The sequence below is a fragment of the Sylvia atricapilla genome, chromosome 12 (assembly GCF_009819655.1).
Source record: "Sylvia atricapilla isolate bSylAtr1 chromosome 12, bSylAtr1.pri, whole genome shotgun sequence".
In the NCBI taxonomy this organism is placed as follows: domain Eukaryota; kingdom Metazoa; phylum Chordata; class Aves; order Passeriformes; family Sylviidae; genus Sylvia; species Sylvia atricapilla.
This window is the reverse complement of record NC_089151.1, coordinates 7228850-7253378: the sequence shown is the minus strand read 5'-3', so window position 1 is coordinate 7253378 and position 24529 is coordinate 7228850. Positions and strand designations below refer to the sequence as shown.

The following is a 24529-nucleotide window of genomic DNA, read 5'->3' as shown; positions in this document are numbered from 1 at the left end:
TAACCAAATTCAGTGCAGCAAATGTACACAGGAAACAATGACTCATAATACAATGCAAATAACTGGATACCAGGTTTGAAAGGACCAAAAGAAAACACTTCTCAGACAACACATTAGGGACCTGTAGATCACCACATGAATAAATGTGGACAAATAAGATAATTCCATCTCCAGCTATGCAATATTGCAGCCAGATGCTATTTCTGGTGCAAGTACTGACTTGTCTTAAGGAGGAAAGGATCAGTCCATCATTACTTTTGTGCAACTCGCCACTGCCTAAGGTGGGATGAAGTACCAAACGCACCTCTGGTCACTGCACTGCACAGTACACCAGTACTGCAGCACTTATTGCTTAATGGGCAACTAAGATTTAGTGGCACAGAGAAAGTGTCAGTTCTCTGTTCTATTTCTGAGTTTCTTGCCCTTAGAAAGGGCCTGAGAGGAACTGAAATAATTATATGGCAGCCAGGCAATTGTACTGCACCTCCTGCCCCACGCTCTTTGGAAGAGATCAAGATCTTGGAAGAGATCAAGATCAAAATCAAGATCTTGGTCGAGATACTTGACCTTCCTGAGCCTTTCTCACACCTCTAGTCTGCCTTGCAGCCTTCCACTCGACACTTGCAAGCAAGGATACGCTCCTGCTCCTGCTGGGAGTCGATCACCCTCTCCATGTGGCCCATGAGGGAGCTCTGGATGGCATCGAGGTGATCCGTGAGCCTCTGCAGCAGCTCCATCTGGTTCTGCCGCAGCTCCGAGAGCTCCCGCTGTTGGCTCCTCAGGATGCACATCAGCTCATCCTGGAACTCTGGTGTCACCTGTATGTGCAGAGCACAAGCATTCATTTCTAACAGCACTGGAGGTCAGCTGAGCCTTCTGCTCAGTACTGAGTCAACCCCTGTGCCTGGAAGTGAAGTGTAACAGACAATGCAGCAAACAGGACCAGTTTAATTCCTGTTCGCAAGAACTTTCTTGCCAAGGAATAAATGGATAAAGCAAGGTTCCTGCATAGATTTAATAAATGGTTGCTTAGAATAGCAACTGCTTAGATTCAAGACACCCTTCAAATCAGATTTTATTCACTTTTGGCCAGTTACTGAGGGTGTTCATGCCTACAAATGCAAACAATGACGTCAAACACTCACAAAAGAGCTGTGCAGTCAGTACAGTAAAGAGGCTTCTTTAGAGCACTTTTTCAGATCTTTCATTTATTTATGAAAACCAAACAACTGGACAAGTATAAATTTATATATGTTGTCTCTTCACCTGCTCAAAATAGTTCAAGGAGTGTGAGGACCCAGCCTTAAGGGCAAGGAACAAGGAGACACACATCAAGGCCAGTCTCCCTGTGACCCTTTCTCTGCTGGGAACATCTTATCTTGCTGCAGGCAAGTATGAGAAGGAAATTATCAATCTGGAGAGCACAGAGCTCCTTCTCTGCTGCATGTCAGCACAGAGCAATTCCAAGCTCAAGAGCAGCCCCATCACAACTTGGCAGGGCATGACCCATGACATTTCAAGGAACTGGGATGAACTTTCTCTTAGGTGTTTCCTAATAAGATATGAAGAGCAGCTCTGACTCACCTGATTGTTAGATGATCTTGGTGACTGGTTCATATCCCTGGAAATAAACAGAGAAAGAGTAGTAACCCAATTACGTCAATTAACTCCTCTTATAATCCTAGTCTTCTGCCAAAACAGATCACACATTTTATGGTTGCTTTAGATTTTACACTCCAGCTCGTAACTGTTTTGCCTTGTGTGACATGGAGAATGATGGGAAGGTGATGAAATCCCAGTCCTTACAGCACTGTGACACTATCATTTGCACTGTTCACAGAACCTGAAATTCCTTACAGACTGGTCCCTTTTTGCAGGGAACAGACCTGAACCAAGTGTTAATGAGGACTGTTACAAAGTGCACTGCACACTGATTTTTCAGTTTCATCCAAATTTGAAGCCACGGAAGACTTCACCTTCTGAAGGTCTCCCAATATTTTACCAAAGAAAAAACAAATATTAATTTGTTAAAATTTAGAATGAATGAGCACAAATCATTTAGTGCGATTCCAGTTCTCAAGGTGAAGAAACTAGTGATGCACTCCAGTTCATACAGCAGAATAAACAGAAACACTGAACCAATCCACTAATATTGCATGCCTCCATCAAAATGACAGATCTATGAAGAAAAGTAAACATTTTTAGTTCCCAGACAGTACCCATTCAGCAACTTTAAAAGGACTGAGGCAGGAAAAGTGGAGGTTATTTCAGAGGCCAAGAACTTCTGGGTGTCACTGTGCAGAACCACAGCCAGAATTAAATGCCATAGCCAATCTTTGTTGTGATCTGCACAGCCAGATCATGGAGCTATGGGAACACAAGAGGAGGAGAGAGTCCTGTGCAGAAGCCGTGCTGCTCTCCTCACACTGGATGCAGACAGACTGGTCTAATGTGCCATGGGCAGGCCTTTCCAGTCACCAATTTTCACTTACAGGATATGATATAGGCATGTTTAGCCTATATCATACACAGAAGCAGTAAGCAGGTAACAAATGACAGATATTGCTGAACAATATCTGAACAAGGGCACTGTGCCTCTGTTCAGAAGGCAATTAAAAATGGAGGCCATTGTGACACTCACAGCATTGCAGTTCCAATGAAGCCTTCACTGAAACCAGTGAGAGGGCCCAGTGTCCCCCTCACAACGTGTAATTTACCTCCCACACATTCTTCTCAAGCCCAGGCTCTGTTTTGGATTTTGAGTCCCAGCTGGAGATAGTGCAGAACTATTCCCACGTCCAAGTGCCAATCAGTGTTTGAGTAACCAGCAGTGCTTTCTGTTCCTGCTCTGTGCAAACAGGGCAAGGGTTGGGAGCACTTGGCTGCTGCCTCAGACCCCAATGACTGCAAGAAGTTGTGGCCCTGCCCAGCTGGTCCCAGAGCCTCCTGTGCCCTGGCATGCCCAGCATACCCGTCATCCTTCTTGCCCTTCCTCTTTAGCTTTGGGGAAGCCCGTGGGGATGCCTTGACTTTCCAGTCCTTCACAGGCAGCCTCTGCGCAGATGCCTTGGCACCATATCCACCTGATGTAGAAGCCAAGCTTGCAACTTCATCATCGTGGTCACTGTGGAGGAACAGCAGGGGAGAGGACATCACTCACAACACTGGACTGTGTCAGCTTCACTGCGGGGATGCATTCACACAGCTCTTCATCCACACATGGCCAGAGTCAGCTACAGACATCCTCACCTTCACTTTTCACAGTCGCCCCTGCAGAGCTCAGGACAGGCTTTGATCCAGGTCTGCTCAGGCTGAGCTCCAGGGCTGTGCAGCATGGCTTGGAGAGTCCCTGGATTAGGGACTACAAGGGCCCAGGCAGCATGGCTGAACCATGCCTGTTTAGCTGCAAATTCTGGCATACAAGCCCCAGGGAGCCCAAGCATAGCACATCCTTACAGCTTTACAGACAGCAAGCACTGGACATAGAATGCATTGCAAGGACAGAGGAAAATCAAGTAAGCCTAAAACATCTGTGATCCTCAGTACCTTGGAGACTTTCCCCTGCTCACCAGCTTCCAATACAGGCTGTGCATTTCAGTCTGAAATTATGTGTGGACTGTGGACAAGCCTCAGCTGTCAAACAGAGCTGAGCTTGTCAGCCACACAGAATGTGCCCCCAGAACTTCAGAGGGACTCGTAAGGGAGGAATGATGTCACAAGCAAGAAACTTACTCCAGAGGTACCCTTGATACCTTATATAAGGTATATACAATATATATACAATATATACAATATGTGGAAACTGATCCCTTAATAGGTTTTCACTGATAATTAAACCAAACTTGGTCCATGCTTTTAGAAGAAGCAATCAAACCTTTCCCTACAGAGAATAAACTGGAGAGTGCCCAGGAGCCAATCTTGAAATAAGCTGAAATAATCAGAACATTAGGGAAGCTGTGCTGCAAACACACATTAAGTCCGAACAAAGCAGAGACATTCACCCCACACATGAAGGCTGGCTGGAGACAGAAGCATGAATGCAGCCTGAGCTGAGTCCATGCAGGGTGAGAAAGGGGGCTGAGCACTCTGGTACCTTTGTTCTGCACTGGCATCCTGGCTGTCATGCTGCAGAAGGTGGTAGCTGTGTCGATGGTAAGAAGAGCTCTTGTGCTTTTCTTCAACCTCATCCCTTGGGCTAGAGAGGGGAAAATGAAAATACCATCATTAAAGTCTCTTTCAGCTTGGATATTCACTCTCTCCATGTCTCATGGGAGATCCTGATGGAAAGTCTGTAACAAAAATCAACCCCACACCAATCCCACAGATCCAGGAAGAGGCAGGTGTGTAGAGGCACTGAACACTTGAACTTGTCCATGTGCTTTTCTGACGCCTCAAAAACGGAGAAGCAGCTCAGCTATGCTTGAAGTACTAACCAAGAACTATCTCCCAACAGACATTCATGTAAGAGAGGTAAGCCACTACTCAAACCTGGCAGCCCACCATACTTCCATGAATAGCATCATCTTGGGTTTGTTTTCCTCATTTAATACTGATCACTGAAGCAAAAATCATCAGTGCTTCTTAGTTCCTTAAAGGGTCTGAGGAAGTGTGTGAATGTGATGGGTCAGCTCTAATAGACAGAACTGTAACAGTGGATCTTGTCTGAGTATCATAATGATTTTGAAAGCAAACTGCACGTGCTTCTAGGCTGTCAATCAGATCTGCCTGAATGCAGCTTGCAGGAAGGACTTTAAACAGAAGTAAGCACTTGTGAAATCTCTCACAGTCAGAGATAGTTGATCTGGTATTCTGATCTATAAGATCCTGAAGTATTCAAAGACAGAGTGGGATTGAGGGGAGTTGCAAACTCCTACAAAAGTATTTTCTTAAGTTCGTATTATGAGTAAAAGAAAAAATATTGTGTAGAAACACAAGTCTTAACGCCCTCCCCAGAGTCATCAGATGGGACTGTTTCCTGGAACAACATCCTCAGCTGTGGAGGCACAAGGTGAGGCCTTTCTTTGCATTTTGATGAGGGAGCAGTCCAGGATTACCTGAGGGACAACACTGACCCTCTCAGCCTTCTGGTCCTGCTGAAAAGGAATGTGTTTGCAGGTTCACGCGGTGCATGTAACCTTAGCATAAGTGGTGTCTGGAGATGCCAGATGCATCTTGCTGCTCTCATCCCACTACAAGACAGGGACACTAATTCTCTGATGAAACCCAGTACTGGTCCAGCATAAGAGATCGCTTCTTCTAAGCAGCCTAAGTGATGTTGCAGCATCCTTCATTCCTGCTCCACTGCCATTTATTTTCCTGACTGCTAAAGTGCTTTATTTATAACACTAGCTGCACAGAGCCAATCCTAGAAGAGAGACATACAATTAACCTATAAGCAAACCTGTCAGTTATGTTGTCAATTGATTCAACAAAAGCCTGCAGGAATGCATCACCTGGGGCAGAGCATAGCTTATACTCGTTTGATTTCCAGAGCACACAGAATAAAAATCTCAAGTATCCATGTGAACATAAAGACCAACAAAGTAGACTTTCCACTTTCTTAACAGAGATCATTTATGCTGCAAAGGGTATCAGAGAGAAAATGGTTAGAAGTGGCCTAGGAAGCTCAGGACAGAGCATACAGACCAAGCACACAGGAAGGCTTACTCAGCAGATCCTTTAAGGGTAAGAGGGATGGAGAACTGCTTTGGATTAATCACAATGTAAGAGCCCTTCACCAAGCTGCCAAATTGGCAAACGAACTGCCCCATGGCAGATAAACCCAAGTGATTACCTGTCTGCCATGCTGTTCCTGGTTTCCCGGGTTATGTCAGGAGCCGCTGGCCACGGCTGACTCACAACACTGTCAGAAGAGGCATTTTCCTGAGTTAAAGCAGTCTCCAGTAAGGACGGAGCGTTCAGTCTGTCCACCTCCACTGGAGGCATGTCCAAAGAGTGGTGGCTGTGCTCAGAGTTGTGGCGGTTCCTGGGAGACAGCAAGTGCAGGGCTGAGGCAGCTGAGGCCATGCTGTCTGCGTGGTGCCCGGGCTCCAGCACCTCTCCGGGGAGCCCGGACGGCGCCGCCGCAAAGCTGCGCTGCAGGGTCTCGGAGGCAATCTCTGGGATATCCTGGGACATGGCTGTGGAAGCAGAGGAAATGACATCCGGGGAGCGCTCGCGGGTGGGAGAAGCCTGGGGCACCACCAAGGGCTCCACTTCCTGCAGTTCCAGTGCTAGAGAGGAGTTTCCTGGTGCAACCTGGAAGCAAAAATCAAACAGGAGCCTTTAGGGTAATGTGGAGATACTCCAAGAACTCCTGGTGCCTTACACTACTGCCTCTTGAAACAGCCTACTGTATCCTTTCCTCATGTGATCCCTGTCTCCCACTTCTTCATCAGATGGAAAATGGCCCCAGGACTTGCAAAGGACTCTCAGCTAGGCTAACAACACACTTAAGCCAATGTTAGTTTGAACTCACTCTCAAAAGAAAATGTTACACTAATTCTACTTCCTTGCTCTGCTCCAGACTCCTTCCTCTTTGAGGGAAAACATTAGTTTAATATTGAACATCTCCTGGACTGAAAATTTGTTTCAATTTCAAGTTATGGTCATGATCTGTTTTACACAACACCTGGAAATTAAAATTTAGTGATAGGAAATCACAATTTCAGACTCATCAGACCAACAAGCAGGAATAAACCTTTCAGGGTAGCACTGTCTCTTAACACAAAAGCCCACCATGTCCAGCCACTGGGATAGTGACAGCACAAGCCAGAGCTGTCTCTGGTTTTCAGAGACACACAGTTCTACACAAGGACAAGTTCCCTCAACATGGCTGAGTAAACTGGGCTGTACATCTGTGCCAGGATCTGTGTTTTCCAAAGGGCACACACTATCCCTGCTAACATCCAAATAAGTGTAATTTTATAGAATCCTAGAAAGGTCTAGGTTGGAAAGGACCTTAAAGCTCATCTCATTCCAACCCCACTGCCATGGGCAGACACCTTCCACTAGACCAGGCTGCTCAAAACCTCATCCAACCTGGCCTTGAACACTTCCAGGGATAAGGTATCCACAACTTTCCTGGGAAGTCTATGCCAGTGGCTCAATACCCCCTGAAAAGAGAATTTCCTCCTAACATCTAACCTAAACCTCCCTCCTTCTAGTTTAAAATCATTCTCCCATGCCCTACCCCTGGTCTACCCATATAAAAAGTCACTTTTATGTCTTTTTAAAAACTGAAAGGCCACTCCATTCCTCAGAGTCTTTTGTTCTCCAGGCTGAACAATTTCAGCTTGTACAGGCCCATAGAGAGGTTCCTTGGCCCATAAGAAGGAAGGGAGCAGTATTTGGAGCCTTACTGGAACAGGTGCCTTTGGTGTCAGTTTGTCAGGGAGGCCTGGGATAAGAACAGAGTGACTCCTAGGACTGGTCTGGAGACTGCTGCTGCTGCTGCTCAGTGTGAGGCTGGTGTCCAGCTGCATCTTGGGGCTCACAGTCAAGTCTTCTGATGCTCTGCAGAAACAGACACCAGCAAATCAAGCAGCCCAAAGAAATGATTGATCTGCAGCAAACACTCGAGGTCAGGAGATGGGGGTACAGTGGTTCAGTGGAGGAGCCCTTGCTCTTTCCACCATGGCCAGCTACTACTTGTCAATGAGCACTTGCATCTCCTAGTCCCCATACAACCCAGGGAGATATCAGGTGGAAACAACAAAAAAGAAGAAAAATAGGCATTGCAATCTTTTAGAATTCAACGGGTCATGAGAGAAGAGACCAATTGTATCTCCAGTGCACACCCTACAGAGTACAGGGAGAAACAGGACACTGTGAGATACGTCTCCCTCCTTTTTCCAACCTCCAGAAGTGAAGTTCTTGCCTGTTATGCAGCCCAACCCACTGTCACACTCTAAGATTTTCCTACCAGTCCTAATTCTCTCCTTGTCCCTTGGTGGCTGCAGTGTTCTCTTACCTGTAAACAACAATGACCCTTTGGGAAAAGCATGTAGAGCAACAAAACTAAGCTGCAATAACAGAATCCCTAAGAGGCACACAAAAGACACTCTTGCTGGCCCCTAGATGACAACAGGCATGTTCCAAGCTGCATTAGGGATGCAAACAGCTGGCTATACAGGGACGTTGGGACTCAGACCAGTTTCTAACTCTGGTTACAATCTCCTGTCCTACAAGACACACTACAGCTCTGTGCTATCCCAAAGGCCTGTGTCAGTTCAGTTGCAGGTGTATTATTTAACTCATGTGCTATTTACCTGGGCAGAGAGGCATCTGTGACAGAAGTGCTGCTCATGGCTGTCACTGCAGTCAGGGAACTGACACTGCTGCCTGGAGAGACGGCGATCTGTAAGGAACCACACAGCAGTCAGGATGGGACAAGAGGGCAACAACACTACTCAACTGGAGAAAGAAGGACTCCTAGAAAGTCTTCGGTGAAAAGAGAATGGAAAACAGCTCCATAGCTTGGGTTGCTCTGCTAAGGTGCTGGTCAAAGGCAAGTCCCAAAACACTCTCATCGTATGGCTGCTTTTACTGAGGAACTGCTGTCCCCAAAGTGACCTCACCAGTGCAGAGGCAGAGGGCTTATGGCAGAGAGTGGGGTCTCACAAGTCTGAACAGCCCAATCTACCTACCTGATCATTTCAGATCTGCACTCCCACAGGACCCCATCAGACAGGATGTGCAGAGGTGGCATGTTTTCTTCCACTACAGTTATATCATAACCCCAAACAACATGTGTAAGCCAGTAAGAGCAGTCTCCCAGCTTAGATACAGTTACTTAGCAAACCCGTATTTCTACAAAGCACACCTACATCAGTGGTTTTGTAGTTAAACACAGCAGTTACAATACAAGCTTAGGCCAGTTTAGCATTTTAGATGTCCCAACAGGTCTCTGCTTAGTCTAGTTACGTGCAGAGTTTCCCATGTGCTCTGCATTCAAGCTGGCAGAGCTTATCACAATCATTCCAGCTGAAAAATGTGTCCAAAAGTACCAAAATCCACCCCACCCCTTGCATCACCATAACAGTGCTGATCTCTGATTACCTGCTGAAGAGAAGTACTTGGTGTCATGAATGCATCTGGAGTCATCAGCTTGGGTTTGGCATCATTGGAGAGAGAAAGGAAATCTGCTGGCACAGGCAGATCAGCGATACGCCGCAGGTCTGGCTGGGAGCCGTGCACAGACTCCTTCTCTGATCCCAGCCCTTCTGTGCCCAGATCAGCCATGTGGTCTGGAAAGGCTTCAAGGGAGAGATATAAATCAGTTCGGAACTTCCCTCCAGAACTAAACCTCCAATTCCACAAAGTATGAACTTATGCCATTGCATGCCATGCTGGATTCCAAAAGGAACATGCACAAACCTTGCAACATTCCAGTCAAAGCTTAGAGGAAAGCAAATCCTATGTTATGTTTTCTCTTTGTATGCCAGACTGGATTTTATCAGGCTTTGATAATAAAACGTCCAAGTTTCCTTTCTTCCCTAAAAGCAAGGCCAGTTGAACTGCCACATCCCAGAATGGTGAATGAGCTGAAAGAGCTCATCACAGACAGCCCAGCCCCCTCTACTCCCACAGCTCTGCTGTCACTCCCATCTCTTCCACCTGACAAGAGAAACTTCAAGCTTCTTTCACAAGTGCCAAATCACGCAGGAAGGTGAACTCAAGCATGCACAAAGCATTAGCACTCCTGGTCTAACACATCCCAAACTCCATATGCACAACCAGGGTCTAACCAGCTTCCTGCTTCACTGCTACTCCATATTCAGAACCCTTTATGCAATTACACCACTGCAGTACTAAGAGATATCCAAAACCACCCTCCTGCTCTCCCCAAAAATAACCTTTTAAAGGCTCAACAACACTGAAGACCCATTTAACACACAAGCTCACCAAATTCTTCATGAGAGCCATGGGAAGGCATGGAAGCACTTGTGTCAGGGCTATGAAGAGGCTGGAACCTAATCTGCACATCCTGTAGGGCCCTAGAAAGAAATAAGCATCTCTGATCAGCTTAAGAACCACCAAGAGAAGACTTAAGGCATCATTAAGGCTCAGGAGACTTCTCTTCACTGAGCAATTCCCTTGGAAAATGCTTCAGTGTTTTCTGCCTGTCACAGAAGCAACAGAAGCTGATCCTCACTCAGCCATGTCACCCAGTTCTGACACCCAGGGTATTTGAGATGTTTCCCAGCACTTGTGTGTGAGCACAGCTCTTAAATCACTCACAGCCATGGATATACAAGCTTGTCACACCTTCTGGTAAGGCCATACACACCACAGCCAGAAATTTCTATGGGGCAAAATAGCTTTGTTATGGGAAAAATAATTTAAACTTAGATTTCTATAGGTCAGTGCAGGGTTAGGACAACCATAGACAGCTGCACACACATACTCACTTGGTGTGAACACAGAAGAGTTTTATCAGCACACCTGCTGCTGATTCAACAGCTCCAGAGCCCTGAGCACCTTCTGTAAGGGAGAGAGAGGTAAAACATGAAGTTGCATGGAAACTACACACAAAGTACTGCAAAAACATCACAGCAGGATAAACTGACAGCAAATAACCAGCACGATACAGATTCTCTTTATCAATGATCTGGATGAAGAGATCAAGAGCACTTTCTGTACGTTTGCAGACAACTCCACAGAATCACAGAATATCCTGAGCTGGAAGAGACCCATGAGGATCATTGAGTCCAACCCCTGGTCCTGCACAGAACACCCTAAGAATCACTGCATGTGTCTACAATAACTGTCCAAATGCTTCTTGAAATCAGACAGGCTCAGTGCTATGACCACTGCCTCAGGGCACCTGCTTCTGTGCCCAACCACCCTCTGGATGAAAAACATCTTCCTGATATCCAACACAACCCCCAACTGACTCAGCTTCATGCCATTTCCTTGACTCCTGTCACCAGTCATGAGATTGAAAAGATCAGTGCCTGCCCCTTGTAAGGATGCAAGACAATGAAGTCTTTCCTCAGTCTCCTCCAGGCTGAACAGGCCAAGTGACCTCAGCCACTTTCCATACAGCTTCCCCTCCACCATTCTCATGGCCCTCCTCTGGAAACTCTTTAACACCTTAATGCCTTTTTTATGTTACGGTGCCCAGAACTGCACATGGGACTCAAGTTAAGGCTGCACCATTCCAGAGCAGAGCAAGACAATTCTCTCCCTTGACTGGTTGAGGATGCTATGCACCACATTAGGCAGGAGTGTTGGTCTGCTGGAAGGGAGGAAGGGTCTACAGAGAGGTCTGGATAGGCTGGATTGACGGGCTGAGACCAATTGTGTGAGGTTCAACAAGGCCAAGTACCAGGTCCTGTACTTGGCTCACAACCACCCCCTGCAGCACCACGGGCTGAGCAGAGTGGTTGCTCAGAGTGGGAAAAGGCCTGTGGGTGCTGGTTGAGCTTAAAATGAGCCAGCATGTGGCCAGGTGGCCAAGAAGGCCCCTGGCATCCTGGTCTGTTTCAGCAACAGTATGACCAGCACCAGGGCAGTGACCAGGCCACACTTCAAATCCTGTGTTCCAATGCTTGACAACCAGCTTAAGCCTGGTGAAGAAATTTTTCCTAACACCCAATCTAAACCTCATTAGGTGCAACCTGAGGCTATTTCCTCTTGTCTTGTTACTTAGGAAAAGTGACCAGCCTTTCATGAAATAGTCAGAACCAGCCAGGAAAGAAACCCTGATCACAAAACAGCCAAATTTTGTCACCTACCTACACTCAAGTTGTCAGTTTCCTCCTCTGCTGGGAGCACCTCGGTGTGCCTTAGCCGGCAGCGGCTCACAGCCTGGATGCCAAAGCTCAGCACTGGGTGGGTAAGGAGGAACTCTGAGATGGAGCTGAAGTAAGCCTTCCCCTCCTCTTGGTTCTGCATCAACTCCATCACATACAAGACCTGGAAGAACCAGAAATAGTAAATCAGAGCTTTCTGAGCAGACCATGCACATGTGGTGGGACTACAGAGCTGAATATCCAAAACAGATTTGGAATAAGGGAAATAACGTGAGGAATAAAGCCTGGATCTTGAAATTTCAAACAGAACATTGAAAGGAACCACAAGCACCACACTCTTGGGTGAGTCAATACTGATCAAGAACTCAATCCTACCATGCCAGACACAAGTATCTCCAAATGAGAGCTTTACAAAGGGTGAGAAATAATCCTTAAGGCTCCTCAGGATTACTCAGCTGAATTGTTACCCTTTTTCATCTAACAGTGAAATTGCTGAATCAACTTCTGCATTTTTATCTACTAACATGCAAATCCCAGACCTAGGCAGCAGAACCAGTCACACACAAGGCCAATTCTGCTTCAGCCACCAGTTGCCACAGGCAGCAATAAAATGAACTACTTACTTTTCTCTGCACATCACTCAGTATCAGATATTCAGCAGAGAGGTCCAGGCAGACTTTCAGGCTGGGAGGAATATTCATGGAGCTGAAGATGTCAGGAGAAAAGCTACATATACAAATAAGAGGGAGGGGATGCAGACAGCAAGGTAGATTAGCATAACCAGCATGATTGCTGTGAAACTCCACTAATTACCAAAACTCCCACAGAACCTTAAGGAGTTTACAGCCCTATTACAGTGCAACCACCCACTAGAACACAAATACCATCAGTGCTGACATCAGCTAAGAAAGCAGCTGGGAGACGGCACAATAGCATCAAGTTATGGATTCTGAACACTGAAATGAAAGGTGACACTTTGTCATTACTCAACACGTTCCACTTTCATAGGAGTACAAGAATCAATTGATCTGAGCTACAGATTTAAAACAAAAAATCCACCAAATCAAAATAACCCTTCCACAAGTTTTGGACCTTCTGTAGCATGAGGTGGAAAAAGCAGCACTTGGCTCTACGTCACATTCTTCTCACTTCAAGAGGGAACATCTCAAGTGGCCTTAAGCATGTTTGTGGTGAGAGAGGCCATAATCTACCAGCAGAAAAATAAAATCAGGGAACCTAAGCTGAGTCAAAGGATGGACTAAAGCCCAATTTGAACTTCTGGACCAACACGGCTCAACATTTAAACCTTGGATAATTTCTTAAGCTCTATCAACACAGCAGCTTCTCATAATTTAAACAGAAAAAGTACTAACAGGAAAAGATCTTAGATTGGTTATTGAATAACTAAAATTTCTAGAGAAGAAAACACTCAAGGTTGTGCAGCCTCTATCATGCTACAAGTATGTCTATGCTTTACAGAACAAAGCAAAGACAGCAGATCTTGGTAACAAAAATAACAGAAGTATAAACTTCCCTGGCCTTGACCAGGCAGTCTGCCACAGCTGAGGTGGGAATGGCAAAGGAGTAGGCTCGAATTTGGCCTGGAGTAGAATCCACTGGGCATCAGGGATCACCTTTGCAAATTCAGTACCCCTAAATCCCACCCTTCAGGGGCATCCACCAACACGTACCGAACAGTCTGCAAACAGGTCCAAGACACCGTGCACCACATCTTCAGTTCTCTGTTCTGATCTGCTCCTGTGATGAGAAACCTCCAGAAGGGAACTCTGTAGGCAGAACAGATCCAAATTCTCTTAAAGAAGGTCTGGTCCTTCCCAGGAAACTCCTCACAAGCTGCCCATGGCTGATTTTGCCCAACCATGGCTTGAAGTTCCCAGAAAATTTCTGCTCTGAGGCAGACTAGAAACCACTACACCTCTCAGAAACCTTAAGACCACAAGTGACTGAAGAAACAATAACAATAAAAGCTGTATTTTCAGCAATGGCAGTTGAAATTTGGAGGACTAACAGGCCATTTAAGACTGACCATACCACACACCCGAGAGGACTCCTCCATTTAGAATTCTCATTACTTTCATGGAATTGGCACTATGAATAAGGTCACTTTAGGTTGTGTTTCAGAGTCGTATTTATTTCTCCATCACTAGAAAACTGACTACAAAGATGACAGGACTTGTTCCTGCTACAAAGCTAAAATTTTAAAGTATGATTCAGTTACAAGGAACTTTCAAGGCAAGGTAGAGTTAGAAAACAATACTGAACTTTAATACTTCAAGCACAGGATTGGGGACTTACTCTGGGTCTTGTTTTTTATGGTTGTCACAAAAGAGCAGGCAGGAAAGAGGTCTACCTTCATGGGGTTTCCACTCATGAAGACATCTGGGAATAAATCAGAGAAAACATCCAAGTGTAAAGGGAGTGGTAAATGAGTATAGTGACACTGAACACACAACACCTTCTCCAGAAGCCACAAAGCATTACTGACTTGTAGCTCTTTACAAGTCTTATATAAAATAAGGAGATCACACAGACAAATATTGTTACCAATAAATAAATAAAATCCCATGTTGCCATTTGATCTGATGTCATAACAAAAATACAATGCAAAAAGAAGTCAATATTGAGAAGAACAGCTCAGAGCCACTTCCTGCATTTACATGGACAGCCCAGAAGAGTTTGACTATAGCTTATGCAAAGCACAGAACTCCTGTTTCCAGACAAGGCTCTCAGAATTTTCCATGAGCCTATGATATCCAGTGATGCAAATTTTCAGCAACGAATTACAAACACTCATGCTGTATCTTTATAGTGTCTGGAGAATGACTGTAACAGATGATTCTGTATCAAGGAAATTCTCCCAGAGAAAATGCCGCTCTCTGTTGTTCCAAGATCCTTCATTTTCCATTTCTCCAGTTACCTTGGCTCATCCTGTCCCTCAATATAGATCTGCCAGAATTTTACAAAACCATCATGGCTTGCTGTGGCCAACACAGTTCCATCTGGAGAAAGTGCTCCCTCGCTCAGGCACTACACAGAGGGGGAAAAGAGAGAAAAGTAATTTTATAGCTGTTCTTATTTTACAAGAAGAAAAAGCTCTATCTTCAAGCAAGAATTTGACTAACAATCTGATAGTAGAGAAGGCCAAAGTGATTACTCACAGAAACTGGTAGTTTCTAATGTTAAGCCTTATAACCCTTCACAGAACAATTGACAGGCACTCTCTTTCTTAAGAATAATAAACCATCATCTTTTCCAGACAGCAAATTCAAGTATAACGGATTCTGTTGCCACTTACTTCTGTTGCTCTTACTGTTATTCATGTTATGAACAGAATTCATTTTGGTTTGGGACCTTCTGGCTTTTCACAATCGTAATTGCCTCACAACTGTTTTTTCTACAGCACTCTGTCCTAAGAACTGCAGCTCCTGAGGCACTATAACCCAAAGAAAACAAAAAAAACCCCAGGTTTGTACCGTGCTGTGGCCTTTCACCACAATAAAACCTTCTTTAATATCAGGCACTTCCACCGGCCAGGAGCTGTTGTTGGTTCGGATGATGTCCAAATCCCACACCTCTGCCTGGAAAACAAACATGTAGGCACACAGGTTTATTTTTATACCCACTGGTTTGATCCAGAGAACTTCCTAGATCCTTATCTTATGGCCTGATACACCAGCCCAATGGCAAATGTGTGACATAAACCTTCCCATTTCCATCCAATTTGGCCATTAGATGCTTTCCTGGCACTGTACATAACACGGGAATTGCTCTTGGCATTTGTAGCTGCTCCCCACCAATCCCCTCCCTCGGATACTGGCTCAGCCTGAACAGACAAGTGATGTCTCTGATTCAAGTGGTCCTTGGTATTTGATGGTGAGCAGAAATTCCCCTTCCATCCTCCTGAGGCCCAGAGAACGATCTCTCCTGGGAAGAGAGGAATCCAACATCTTCCAGGAGGATCCCCAACATGGACTAGACAGGAGCCTTTACAATTCTATTGTAAACTCAGCTCTTTCCTCCATTAAATTCTCTCCTTCTAATGATAAATTAGGGCAACGTTTCCAAAGCAGAGTTTCCTTACCCTGTCCTCATGTAACAACGCCAAGGTCTGACTTCCCTCTTCCCCGTTCTCCTCGTTATCATCCGGGATGAAAGGGCACCAGATGATTCTTCGGAAGGTGTTCAGTGGGGTATTGTCAGGTCGCTTGATGTTAACCAAGATCTCCTCTCTGATCACCAGGGTTAAGAAATGTAACATTCTGGCTCTGTTCCTAATGCCCAGCAATGATCTGTTCAGGCTTGGTCTGCTGTTTTAATACTGTTAAATCTCAAGGATTTTTGGGGCATTAACTCAAAAAGAAAGCAGGTAAAGGGATTCTGCTGAGAAAGCAGCCAAGCTGGAGTTTCTTCACTGACAGAAGAGCTTCAGCTTACAAAAGTTTATAGGTTCTCACAATTTTCTCTTGCAGGATGCACTGACAGGATAAGCACAACAGGGGCACACAGCCACATCTGAATGTGCAGTCCATGTGACAGCTAATGATTAAATGATTTGTTAGCATTGCAACACCACCAGAGAAAGACAGAAGAGCTACCACATTGCCCCCAGCTGAGTACTCGAGTGCACCACTACAAATCAGGGCTTCAACAGCTACCACCACCTTTGCTCCAGTTGCTTTTGAAATGATGGTACACAATTAAAATGAAAAAGCTACACTCTGAGGTGACATACCTCGCATGTTTCCCAGAAGCACTGAGCAATCACTCCTAGCAATTAAAAGGAAAATATTTAGGGTAATGAACACTGAAAATAAATTTCAGGGCCACTAAAAGGGTGACAGGTTTGGAAGGAAGATAGTGAGTGGACGGGAAGTATTAAATCCTCTTCCCCAGAGAAGTAACTGAGGAAAAGAACTAGACAAGACAAACCTCTGTCACACACTTGAGGTGACACTGTCCATGCCCAAGGCCAGCTGGTACAGACTGACACTTCTCACTGTCTACTTTGCCTGGACCAGGAGCACTGAGGTGCTCCTAGAATTTCAAGCACCGCAATATCAAGTAATGACTGTGCTGAATGCAGGTAAAAGTTGACTGATTTGATACTCTGAAAGGGGCATAACTATTGATCTTCCCCCTGCTAGCTGCTATTCAGCCAAGACTACAAATTAAATGGTGATGTGGAGGTTGCATTCACATCTAATCATTACACAGAGACTGACAGGAGGTGTATTTGGACAAGATACTGGATTTTTTCTTTATCCATAGCCAGGCGCCAGACGAAAAGGTTGCCAGCCTCGTCCAGGCAGGCCAGCTGGTTGGAGTTGAGGTGAGCAAAGGCCAGGTCTGCCACACCTCCGGTGAATCCCTTCAGCAAGGTCCGCTCAGCAGTGCTGACACTCAACACCCGCACCATAGCAGAGCCATTGCTGGCAGCTGTGAGGCAGACAGAGGGAGAAGTCACCATTTATGTCTGTGGTTTCTCTGCACAAGTCTCATAAACTTCCCATAACTCTCATAAACTTCTTATAACTCCCAGGATTATCCTCATTAAAGATGCTGCAACTAAATGCCATGACTAAACCCTCATCCTGAGCTCGCTGCAGTTCCAAGGCTGACCTCCAGTGACAGTGAATTAGTTTTATTTGCAAATTAATTTTCAGTTACTGGAGAAAAGGAGTCACTGAGAGGCTGATAGCATGGATACATATTCTGTAAGGGGAAGCAAAAGGCATGAACATTCATCCTGCAAAAACCACTGCTTTTTGGCTTGCATGACTGAGAAGAAGATGCTTCAGAACATGTGCACACTAAAGTAAAGTTTCCAGCTTCCCCTTTTCAGACAGACACCAATCACTACAAAGCAAGCAGTCTTACAGAGCTCATGGTACTTTCACTTCCTGATGCCCCATGCCAGCCCTAGCAAACCACTCAGCTTGCCAGTGTTACTCCACCCAAGCTTTTAAAATATTTTTAAAAGGGTGAGACATCCTTAAGCTACTCTAAAATAACCTCAGCTAGGAAAAAATACAAGAGAAGAGCAGTAGATTTCATAAAAGACCAGATAAACTGGTGCAAGAACTAAGAACAAAGAGACACAGACACTATGCTTCTGTGAGAGCAGAAAGAGACACTGTGGATAATCAAGTGTTCACTTCATAGAACTCTTAAGGCTGGAAAACACCTTTAAGACCATCAAGTCCAACCAGCACAACCCTCATGTTCACCACTAAACCATGTCCTCAAGTGCCATATTTACATGTTTTTGAACATTTCCAGGAATGGTGACTTCACCACTTTCCTGGGCAGGGCAGTTCCAATGTTTCAGGATCCATTCCATGAAAAAAAAAATTCCTAATATCTAATTCAAACCTTCCCTGGCACAACTTGAGACTGTTTCCTCTCATCCTGTCACTTTCTTTCCTATATGCAGTGAAACAATCTTTCCCTGTGTTGTTCTGCTTTCCTCTCTCTATTACACGACACTGCATCTGCGTTGCTCTTCGGATCCTCAGAATTTAGCCTTAAACTCAACCCTAAATTTATGCAAGCAAATCCATCACAAACACTTATCTGCTCAAATTACCATGGGCTGTTTCTGTGCTTAGCTACAGAGCAGCTTGTTTGCTGTAGAAATATTTAATTAGAAGAGGAATCTGAACATCAGCTCTCCAGTAAAACCAACGTAGTCCTTCAACTTTTCCTACATCCCCACTGAGTCCTTCTCTTTTATTTCTAACTCTCCCACATAACAAACTTTTCTCTCCACCGTTGCTTATATTCCCTCTACAACAGCACTGTGATCTGGGTATTGCAAGGTATGTTTCAGTTAGTGTCAGTTATATTGTTCTGATGTAAACTCTGACTTTCTCAATGATACGCAGAGCAAAAGAATACAAATCACATCCAAGACAAGAAGGTATCTCACCTCTAATGGCATAAGCCAGGTAAGAGTTTGAAACAGCTATCAAATTGCCATAATAGTATTTCTGCTCCCAGTCATATCTAGCAACAGGCTGTATTTTCACCTGTTCAGGAGAAAGAAAATAAAACATCAGAAATGTCTGGAATTATCTTTCCCATCTTTGTGGTCCCTTAGTTCACTGCACACTAAGGAACAAACTGGAATGGAAGATAAAAAAACACAGAATGGAAAATTAAGGAATAAAATGGAAAACGACTGAGCTGATCAAGACCAGAGGTCTCTCTCCTAATCATCTGCATTTGCTCTGAGCATGGCTTAGTTCTCTGCTCAGCAGCAGCTCTAATTTCAGCATATTAGTTCTTGCAGCTCTGACCTGCTGGCCAGAGCCCTCAGCAGAACTGATCCAGCTAAACAGCCACGGAAACTGTCCCTTCAATGACCAGGGAGGAAACAATGAGCAGAAAAATCCTGTTTGTAGAGAAAGGACACTTTCCCAGAAACCTACAGCTTAGATCATGGACTTCTGAAAATTAGAGGATAACTTGGCCAGACTCTGGAATAACAGAAACAATCAGTTACAAGCTTCTGCTCCAGTTTTTCTCTCCTTGTTAAACTCTTTCACAAACTTCTACCTAATTACAAACTCCAATGACACAAGAAAGAAGGTATTTATTTCTGTTTAAAAATATTCAAGCATGAGCTGATGTAACTGAAAAAGAGACAGACCATGCCTTCTCTTGCTCCTTACCTTGTTACTCCCTCTGGCCTTACTGGTGATGCTGGAATCACTGCTGGCCACTATCTCCACATCTTTTGCTGATATCACTAAGCATGTGGAGCTGTCATCACCAGAAAGGCAGCTTAAAAAAAAACAAAACAAAGAGGGAGAAAAAATCAGACAGGAACAGAATACTTAATACTTTATGTTAAATTCATAAATTTTAAAAGCAATACAGCAGGATTTGTGCATCTAAGAGCTTGAACTGAACAACTGAAGATAGAAACCCCTTTTAGCTGAGTCTCCCTTCCCTATTTGTCACTGGTTTGAGAGAGTCAAATACCTGTTTTATTCAGCCTAAAAACCTTCAGTTCATTTGACTTGAGAACTGACCCACACTTGATTTAAGTCCTCAGCATTGGAAGGTGTGAAGAATCCAAAACCAACCAGCTGAACCTCATCAATAAAACACTGCACACTGCTCGTGGTTCTCATGGCATCCTCTTTCAAAACCATGACCAGAGAACCCAAGCAAAAGATATTTTCATGAGCTTTGCTACACCTCAGGTGACTTGGGTCCCTGAAGGAGTCCTGCTGGCATCTACAGGGGAACCACAAGTTTCAGCCAGAGCCCTCATGATTTACATTCACCCTGACCTGCAATTTTCACAATTACAGTCTTGTTCCCCTTCTCTGAACAACTCTGCAGATATTCTTCAGTTCCTGAGCTGCAAGGATGGCAGACTCCATGCCTCAGCCTCACAAAAGCTCCAAAAGCTCAAACCAAGAGCAGTGGCTCACAACTCCCACCTGAACTGAACATAAAACCCATTGTCAGACTCCCAGCATTCATGTCCACGCTGAAGAGAACCGAATCCGAGCTGTTTTCTGTCCACTCTGAGCATTTCTTTGACAAAACTTACATGACTTGTTTCTCCTGCAGGGCTCCTAGGGAGATGCTGCGATGCACGGGCTTGGCCAAAGCGGGTCCATCTCCGCTCCCAAGGGGATCAGGCACCAGCAGCCCATTCAGGTCCCCGTTATACGAATTCGACGGTCTCTGGTTCTCATTCACTGAACCTGAGGAAAAACACGACCAGCTGTGCCCAACATGCATTTAAAAGAAACAGCACTGTGTGAAATACACCACTTCCAGATGCTTTTTGTCAGCCTCTACTGGTTTGGCAGGCAGAATACGCTCAACTGGTTGGGAAAAGTGTTCTACCAAAAGGATGTGTGAGAGGCCTCCCATGCAATGAGAAAGTCACCTCCATACATCTGAGTCAAACAGCTCTTTTTCTTACACAAGCCATTCCAGCAGATCAGAGAAACACCAAAGAACATGTTTCAAGGAACTTACCAGGCTCAATGAGCAAATAGCCTTAGATCAGAAAGACTAAGCTGGTAATTCAGGTTTACTGAATCAAGTGCCAGACCAAAAGGTTCTTGACAGGTCACTTCTAACCCTCAGGCCTGCAGAGAGACCTCTGATGTCCAGCAGTGCAGGGATCAGCTGCAACATTTGGGGCTGGCTGGAAACATTTGTTACTTTCCAAAATCGGTTTCTGACTGTAACACCTGACCTCAAAGTCCAGGTGTTTAAATAACTTTGCTAGGAAATTCTGCAGCTGTGCCTATGGGATTCCCTTGGTTTTTTTCCTTTGGCTGAACAACCCCATAGAAGTTTATAGCACTCAAATTCTGTGTAAAGCAGCCGTTTGTTCAGAGCCCCAGCTGTGCTTTGAAGAGTGTGTGTGCCCTGACTTTGTGCATCTGGCCTAGCACAAGCTGCTTGGTGGCTTCCATGCCTTCTGAAGGCTTTAATAGGGGACAGACATAACAGGGTGTGAAGGAGACTTCTTCTTCACTAGCAAGGCAAATATTCGACAACCCCCACTGGAGAGCAAGGCCCTCCATCTGCACACCCAAGGAAGAGCTGCCTGTCCCAACGAATCCTCGCTTGAAATTTTCACTGGTTTTGAAACCCAAAGTTTCGTATACTGTTGCCAGGTAACAACTGCTGCTGAGCTCCTGCAAAATGGCTGCTCCCAGGACCAGGAGCTCCCCCATCACTGGCACATGTAACATACCTATTCACAGCTGTGGGCAAGAGGCAGATCCTTTCAAAGTAAGACAACCTTTCCGCTACCAAGTAGGCTTCAACAGATCAGGGTGAGTGCTGCTAAAACACAACTGCAACTATTCATTTGCCAGAAGAATATTCTAAACTCACCTGTTTATGAAGAGTATTATGGACACAAAAATGTGCAGTGACAGGGTACCCTGATGCATGGGCAATTTGGGCACTCACCTCAGTGTACCTGCCCTGCATGAAGAAAAAGCAGCAGCACTCACAGCACGAGGCGAGGGAATGTGATCCTGTAACCACCTCACACATTGGTGCTGTGCTTGCTGTCACATTAAGATGAGCCCCTTATTCCTACAGCATTGGTGGGTGCTTGTCCAGTTGCAGCTACTCCCATTGACAGCACTTTATCCTTTGTGACCAAAGGCAGGAAAATATTCCCTACAGAAAAAGCATCCAGTCTCCCAGAGAAAGATGATATGTGTTTTGCCCTTTCTGCAGCCACAGCAGAGTCTTGTGTAAGTACTGCTGCTCTTTGACAGACAGCAGGATAGCGCTCCATGTGAAAAAGAAAGGAGGAAACACACCCCAGAGGCTGTTTGGCCCAACAACAGTACACAAGCTCAGGAATGTGGGTAGCTCATTCTGTGTTAGTGGAAGCCAGACAAGCACAGGTGCTGCCTGTGCACAATCCTGGAGGCATGAAAGAAGGGAAGAGGCTCTATTTTGTAAGAACATGAACTAAACCAAAAGGTTAAGCCAGACTGGTAGATCCAGGCCTCAAAGGGAAAGAAGAGTGTTTGTATTCATTACCGTTTCAAAGAGCAGGAGGCACTGAACTCCTCCTGCTCCCACCATCAGCTGCAGCAGGAGATGCCAGCCTGTACTGCACAGAACACTGCCCTGATACACCATGAGCAGGGTGAGCCCACGTGACACCCGGTTACCAGCACAGATCTCGGCATGGATTGAAGGATCCTGCCCACCACCAGCAGGGATGCTCCTCCACAGCACAGGGGCACTGACAGCCTGTCTCCAAGTCCCAGCAGGCAGGTCCATGCTTTGGCAACAGCCACCGAAGCATTGGATGAAGTTTGCCAAAACTGGGAGAAACTGTGTCAAGAGAGACAGACTGGGTAGTGGATTACATTTTCACAACCAACAAGCCCAGGAGAATTTAAAAAGTACTGTGACAGTTGTAAACTCTTTAGAGTAGCGAGTGTTTCTTGTCACCTGCCTGGACAGGATCTAGAGCAACACAATACTGCTCACAGCCACCTGCACCTGGCACTGCAAAACTTGAAAGCTCCCTTATTCCTTTCCCTTGGCATCCTGATAGGAGTTTCAGGGACTTTAGGCTAACATGTGCACTATTATTATTATTATTATTATTATTATTATTATTATTATTATATTATGTCAGTCTTTTCAAGTGTATTTGCTGTTACCCAGGCAGTGATTTCTGCTGAGAACCATCACAGGTTCCTCCCATGAACTTCCTGCCCACTCGCTCCTTTGCCTCTCAACTGCCTTCTTGTGCACTGAAGACAAGAGAGGAGGTAAAAAGAGATTGAACAGAAAAGAACAATGAAAAGCAATAAACCATAATCTGCCAGTAACTCCTTGACTTCAGCCTCCTTCAGGAGAAAGTCAAGTCACCTTGAGCAACAACTCCAATCATTTCTCAACCACAACATATCCTTTCAGTTCAGAAACTCCTTGTGAAATGAGTGTACCCCATCCCTGCACTGAGATATCCTTTCAATCTTTCAAGTACAGTCCTGCACTACAAACAAAAAATGTGTTTTTCTTATAGGAATTAGAAGTCAGGAATGTGCTAGCACTCCAGAAACCAGAGAAACTATTCCAATTAATGAGAAGTTTCTCTAAGGGTAGTAAAGCTAATGAAGCTGCCTTCCTGCAGGTTTGGTCCATCAACTCATGTGCTTCCACAGCCCTCCACAACAATCCCACACCTAACCTCTCTTCCTTTTGGCCAAGCAAAAGGCAGCACACATGGCACTTGCTTTGGAGGTAGCACATTCCTGCTGAGTCTCAAAACATTTAGAATTTATATTATTCCTGTTCTGCCTTTCCCTTGAAGGGAGCACAAGAGGGGGATAATTCTGTCCTTTACCCAGAGGCTAAGATTTTTTTGCAAAGCACTCATATCTCAGCCTCCTTCAGAGTGTTACCTCACCACGTTTGACTGAAACACCATGGCAGGTTCAAAAAGGGGGATGAGAAAGAGCCTAAGCTCCAGGAGAGTGGGAACACTACCCAACTAACTCCTGAGCCCGTGGCTGATACTTTTACAAGCAGAAGAGAGCCCGTTGAACTCTGCACAGAGAAATATAATAGTTCAAAGCACAGGGAGAAGACTTGCAACCGCTTTAGGAGAGATTATTTGTGATCCCATTCCACACACAAATAAGGAGAGTGAAAAGTTTGTGTAAAGGGTGAACCCGGCACTGATCTCAGAGCAGCCTGACAGCCTCTTCCACTCAGCCCAGTGAAATTCCTGGGAAACACTCCAAGTACTCCTGCTAAGGGGGGACACTCGTGTCACAGAGGTCGATGCTGTTCAGCTCCCAGCAGAACCACCTCTCAGCTGAACGGAGCCCCGAGACCGCCGCAGCAGCGAGCTCGGGGGCCGACCTGCTCTCGCTCTGGCCAGCGCCAACAACCCTCTCTCTAAGGCGAGGGTCCCCAGGCGGGGGGCTCCTCTCCTCACCGGCCGGGCCCCGAGCGCGACCGCTGACAACCGGCGGCGCAACAGCCGAGGGGCTCCCGCGGCCCGGCCCGAGACAAGGCCCCGCCCGGCCCGGCCCGGCGGCCTCTCCGTCCCCCCGCTCCCCGCTCCTCACCTCCCGGCCGGTCCAGCTTGAGGATGTCCCGCAGGTGCTGGGTGGCGTCCTCGATGTCGATGCTGGAGCAGGAGGCCATGGGGCCCGGCGCGCCGCCCGCCCGCGCCGCCGCCACCGCGCTGCCCGGCCCGGCCCCGCCACCCGCGCTTCCGC

General features: G+C 45.8%; 1 protein-coding gene across 1 annotated transcript in view; it reads right to left on the bottom strand.

The window, feature by feature from the left end:
* The window catches only part of EDC4 (enhancer of mRNA decapping 4), a 32602-nt gene extending 8087 nt beyond the window's left edge, over positions 1–24515 (bottom strand). Inside the window, exons 1-22 of the mRNA XM_066327628.1 lie at positions 24377–24515; positions 20347–20503; positions 19454–19565; positions 18709–18808; positions 17027–17216; positions 15862–16009; positions 15254–15358; positions 14698–14807; positions 14076–14159; positions 13451–13546; positions 12383–12485; positions 11742–11922; positions 10413–10485; positions 9907–9998; positions 9061–9257; positions 8271–8359; positions 7362–7515; positions 5795–6258; positions 4094–4195; positions 2972–3124; positions 1585–1621; positions 638–818 (exon numbers count right to left, since the gene is read on the bottom strand). Of these exons, the coding sequence (XP_066183725.1) occupies positions 638–818; positions 1585–1621; positions 2972–3124; positions 4094–4195; positions 5795–6258; positions 7362–7515; positions 8271–8359; positions 9061–9257; positions 9907–9998; positions 10413–10485; positions 11742–11922; positions 12383–12485; positions 13451–13546; positions 14076–14159; positions 14698–14807; positions 15254–15358; positions 15862–16009; positions 17027–17216; positions 18709–18808; positions 19454–19565; positions 20347–20503; positions 24377–24455 (3007 nt within the window). The 5' untranslated portion in view covers positions 24456–24515. The remainder of the gene's footprint in view (positions 1–637; positions 819–1584; positions 1622–2971; positions 3125–4093; positions 4196–5794; positions 6259–7361; positions 7516–8270; positions 8360–9060; positions 9258–9906; positions 9999–10412; positions 10486–11741; positions 11923–12382; positions 12486–13450; positions 13547–14075; positions 14160–14697; positions 14808–15253; positions 15359–15861; positions 16010–17026; positions 17217–18708; positions 18809–19453; positions 19566–20346; positions 20504–24376) is intronic.
* Between the last annotated feature and the right edge of the window lie 14 nt (positions 24516–24529).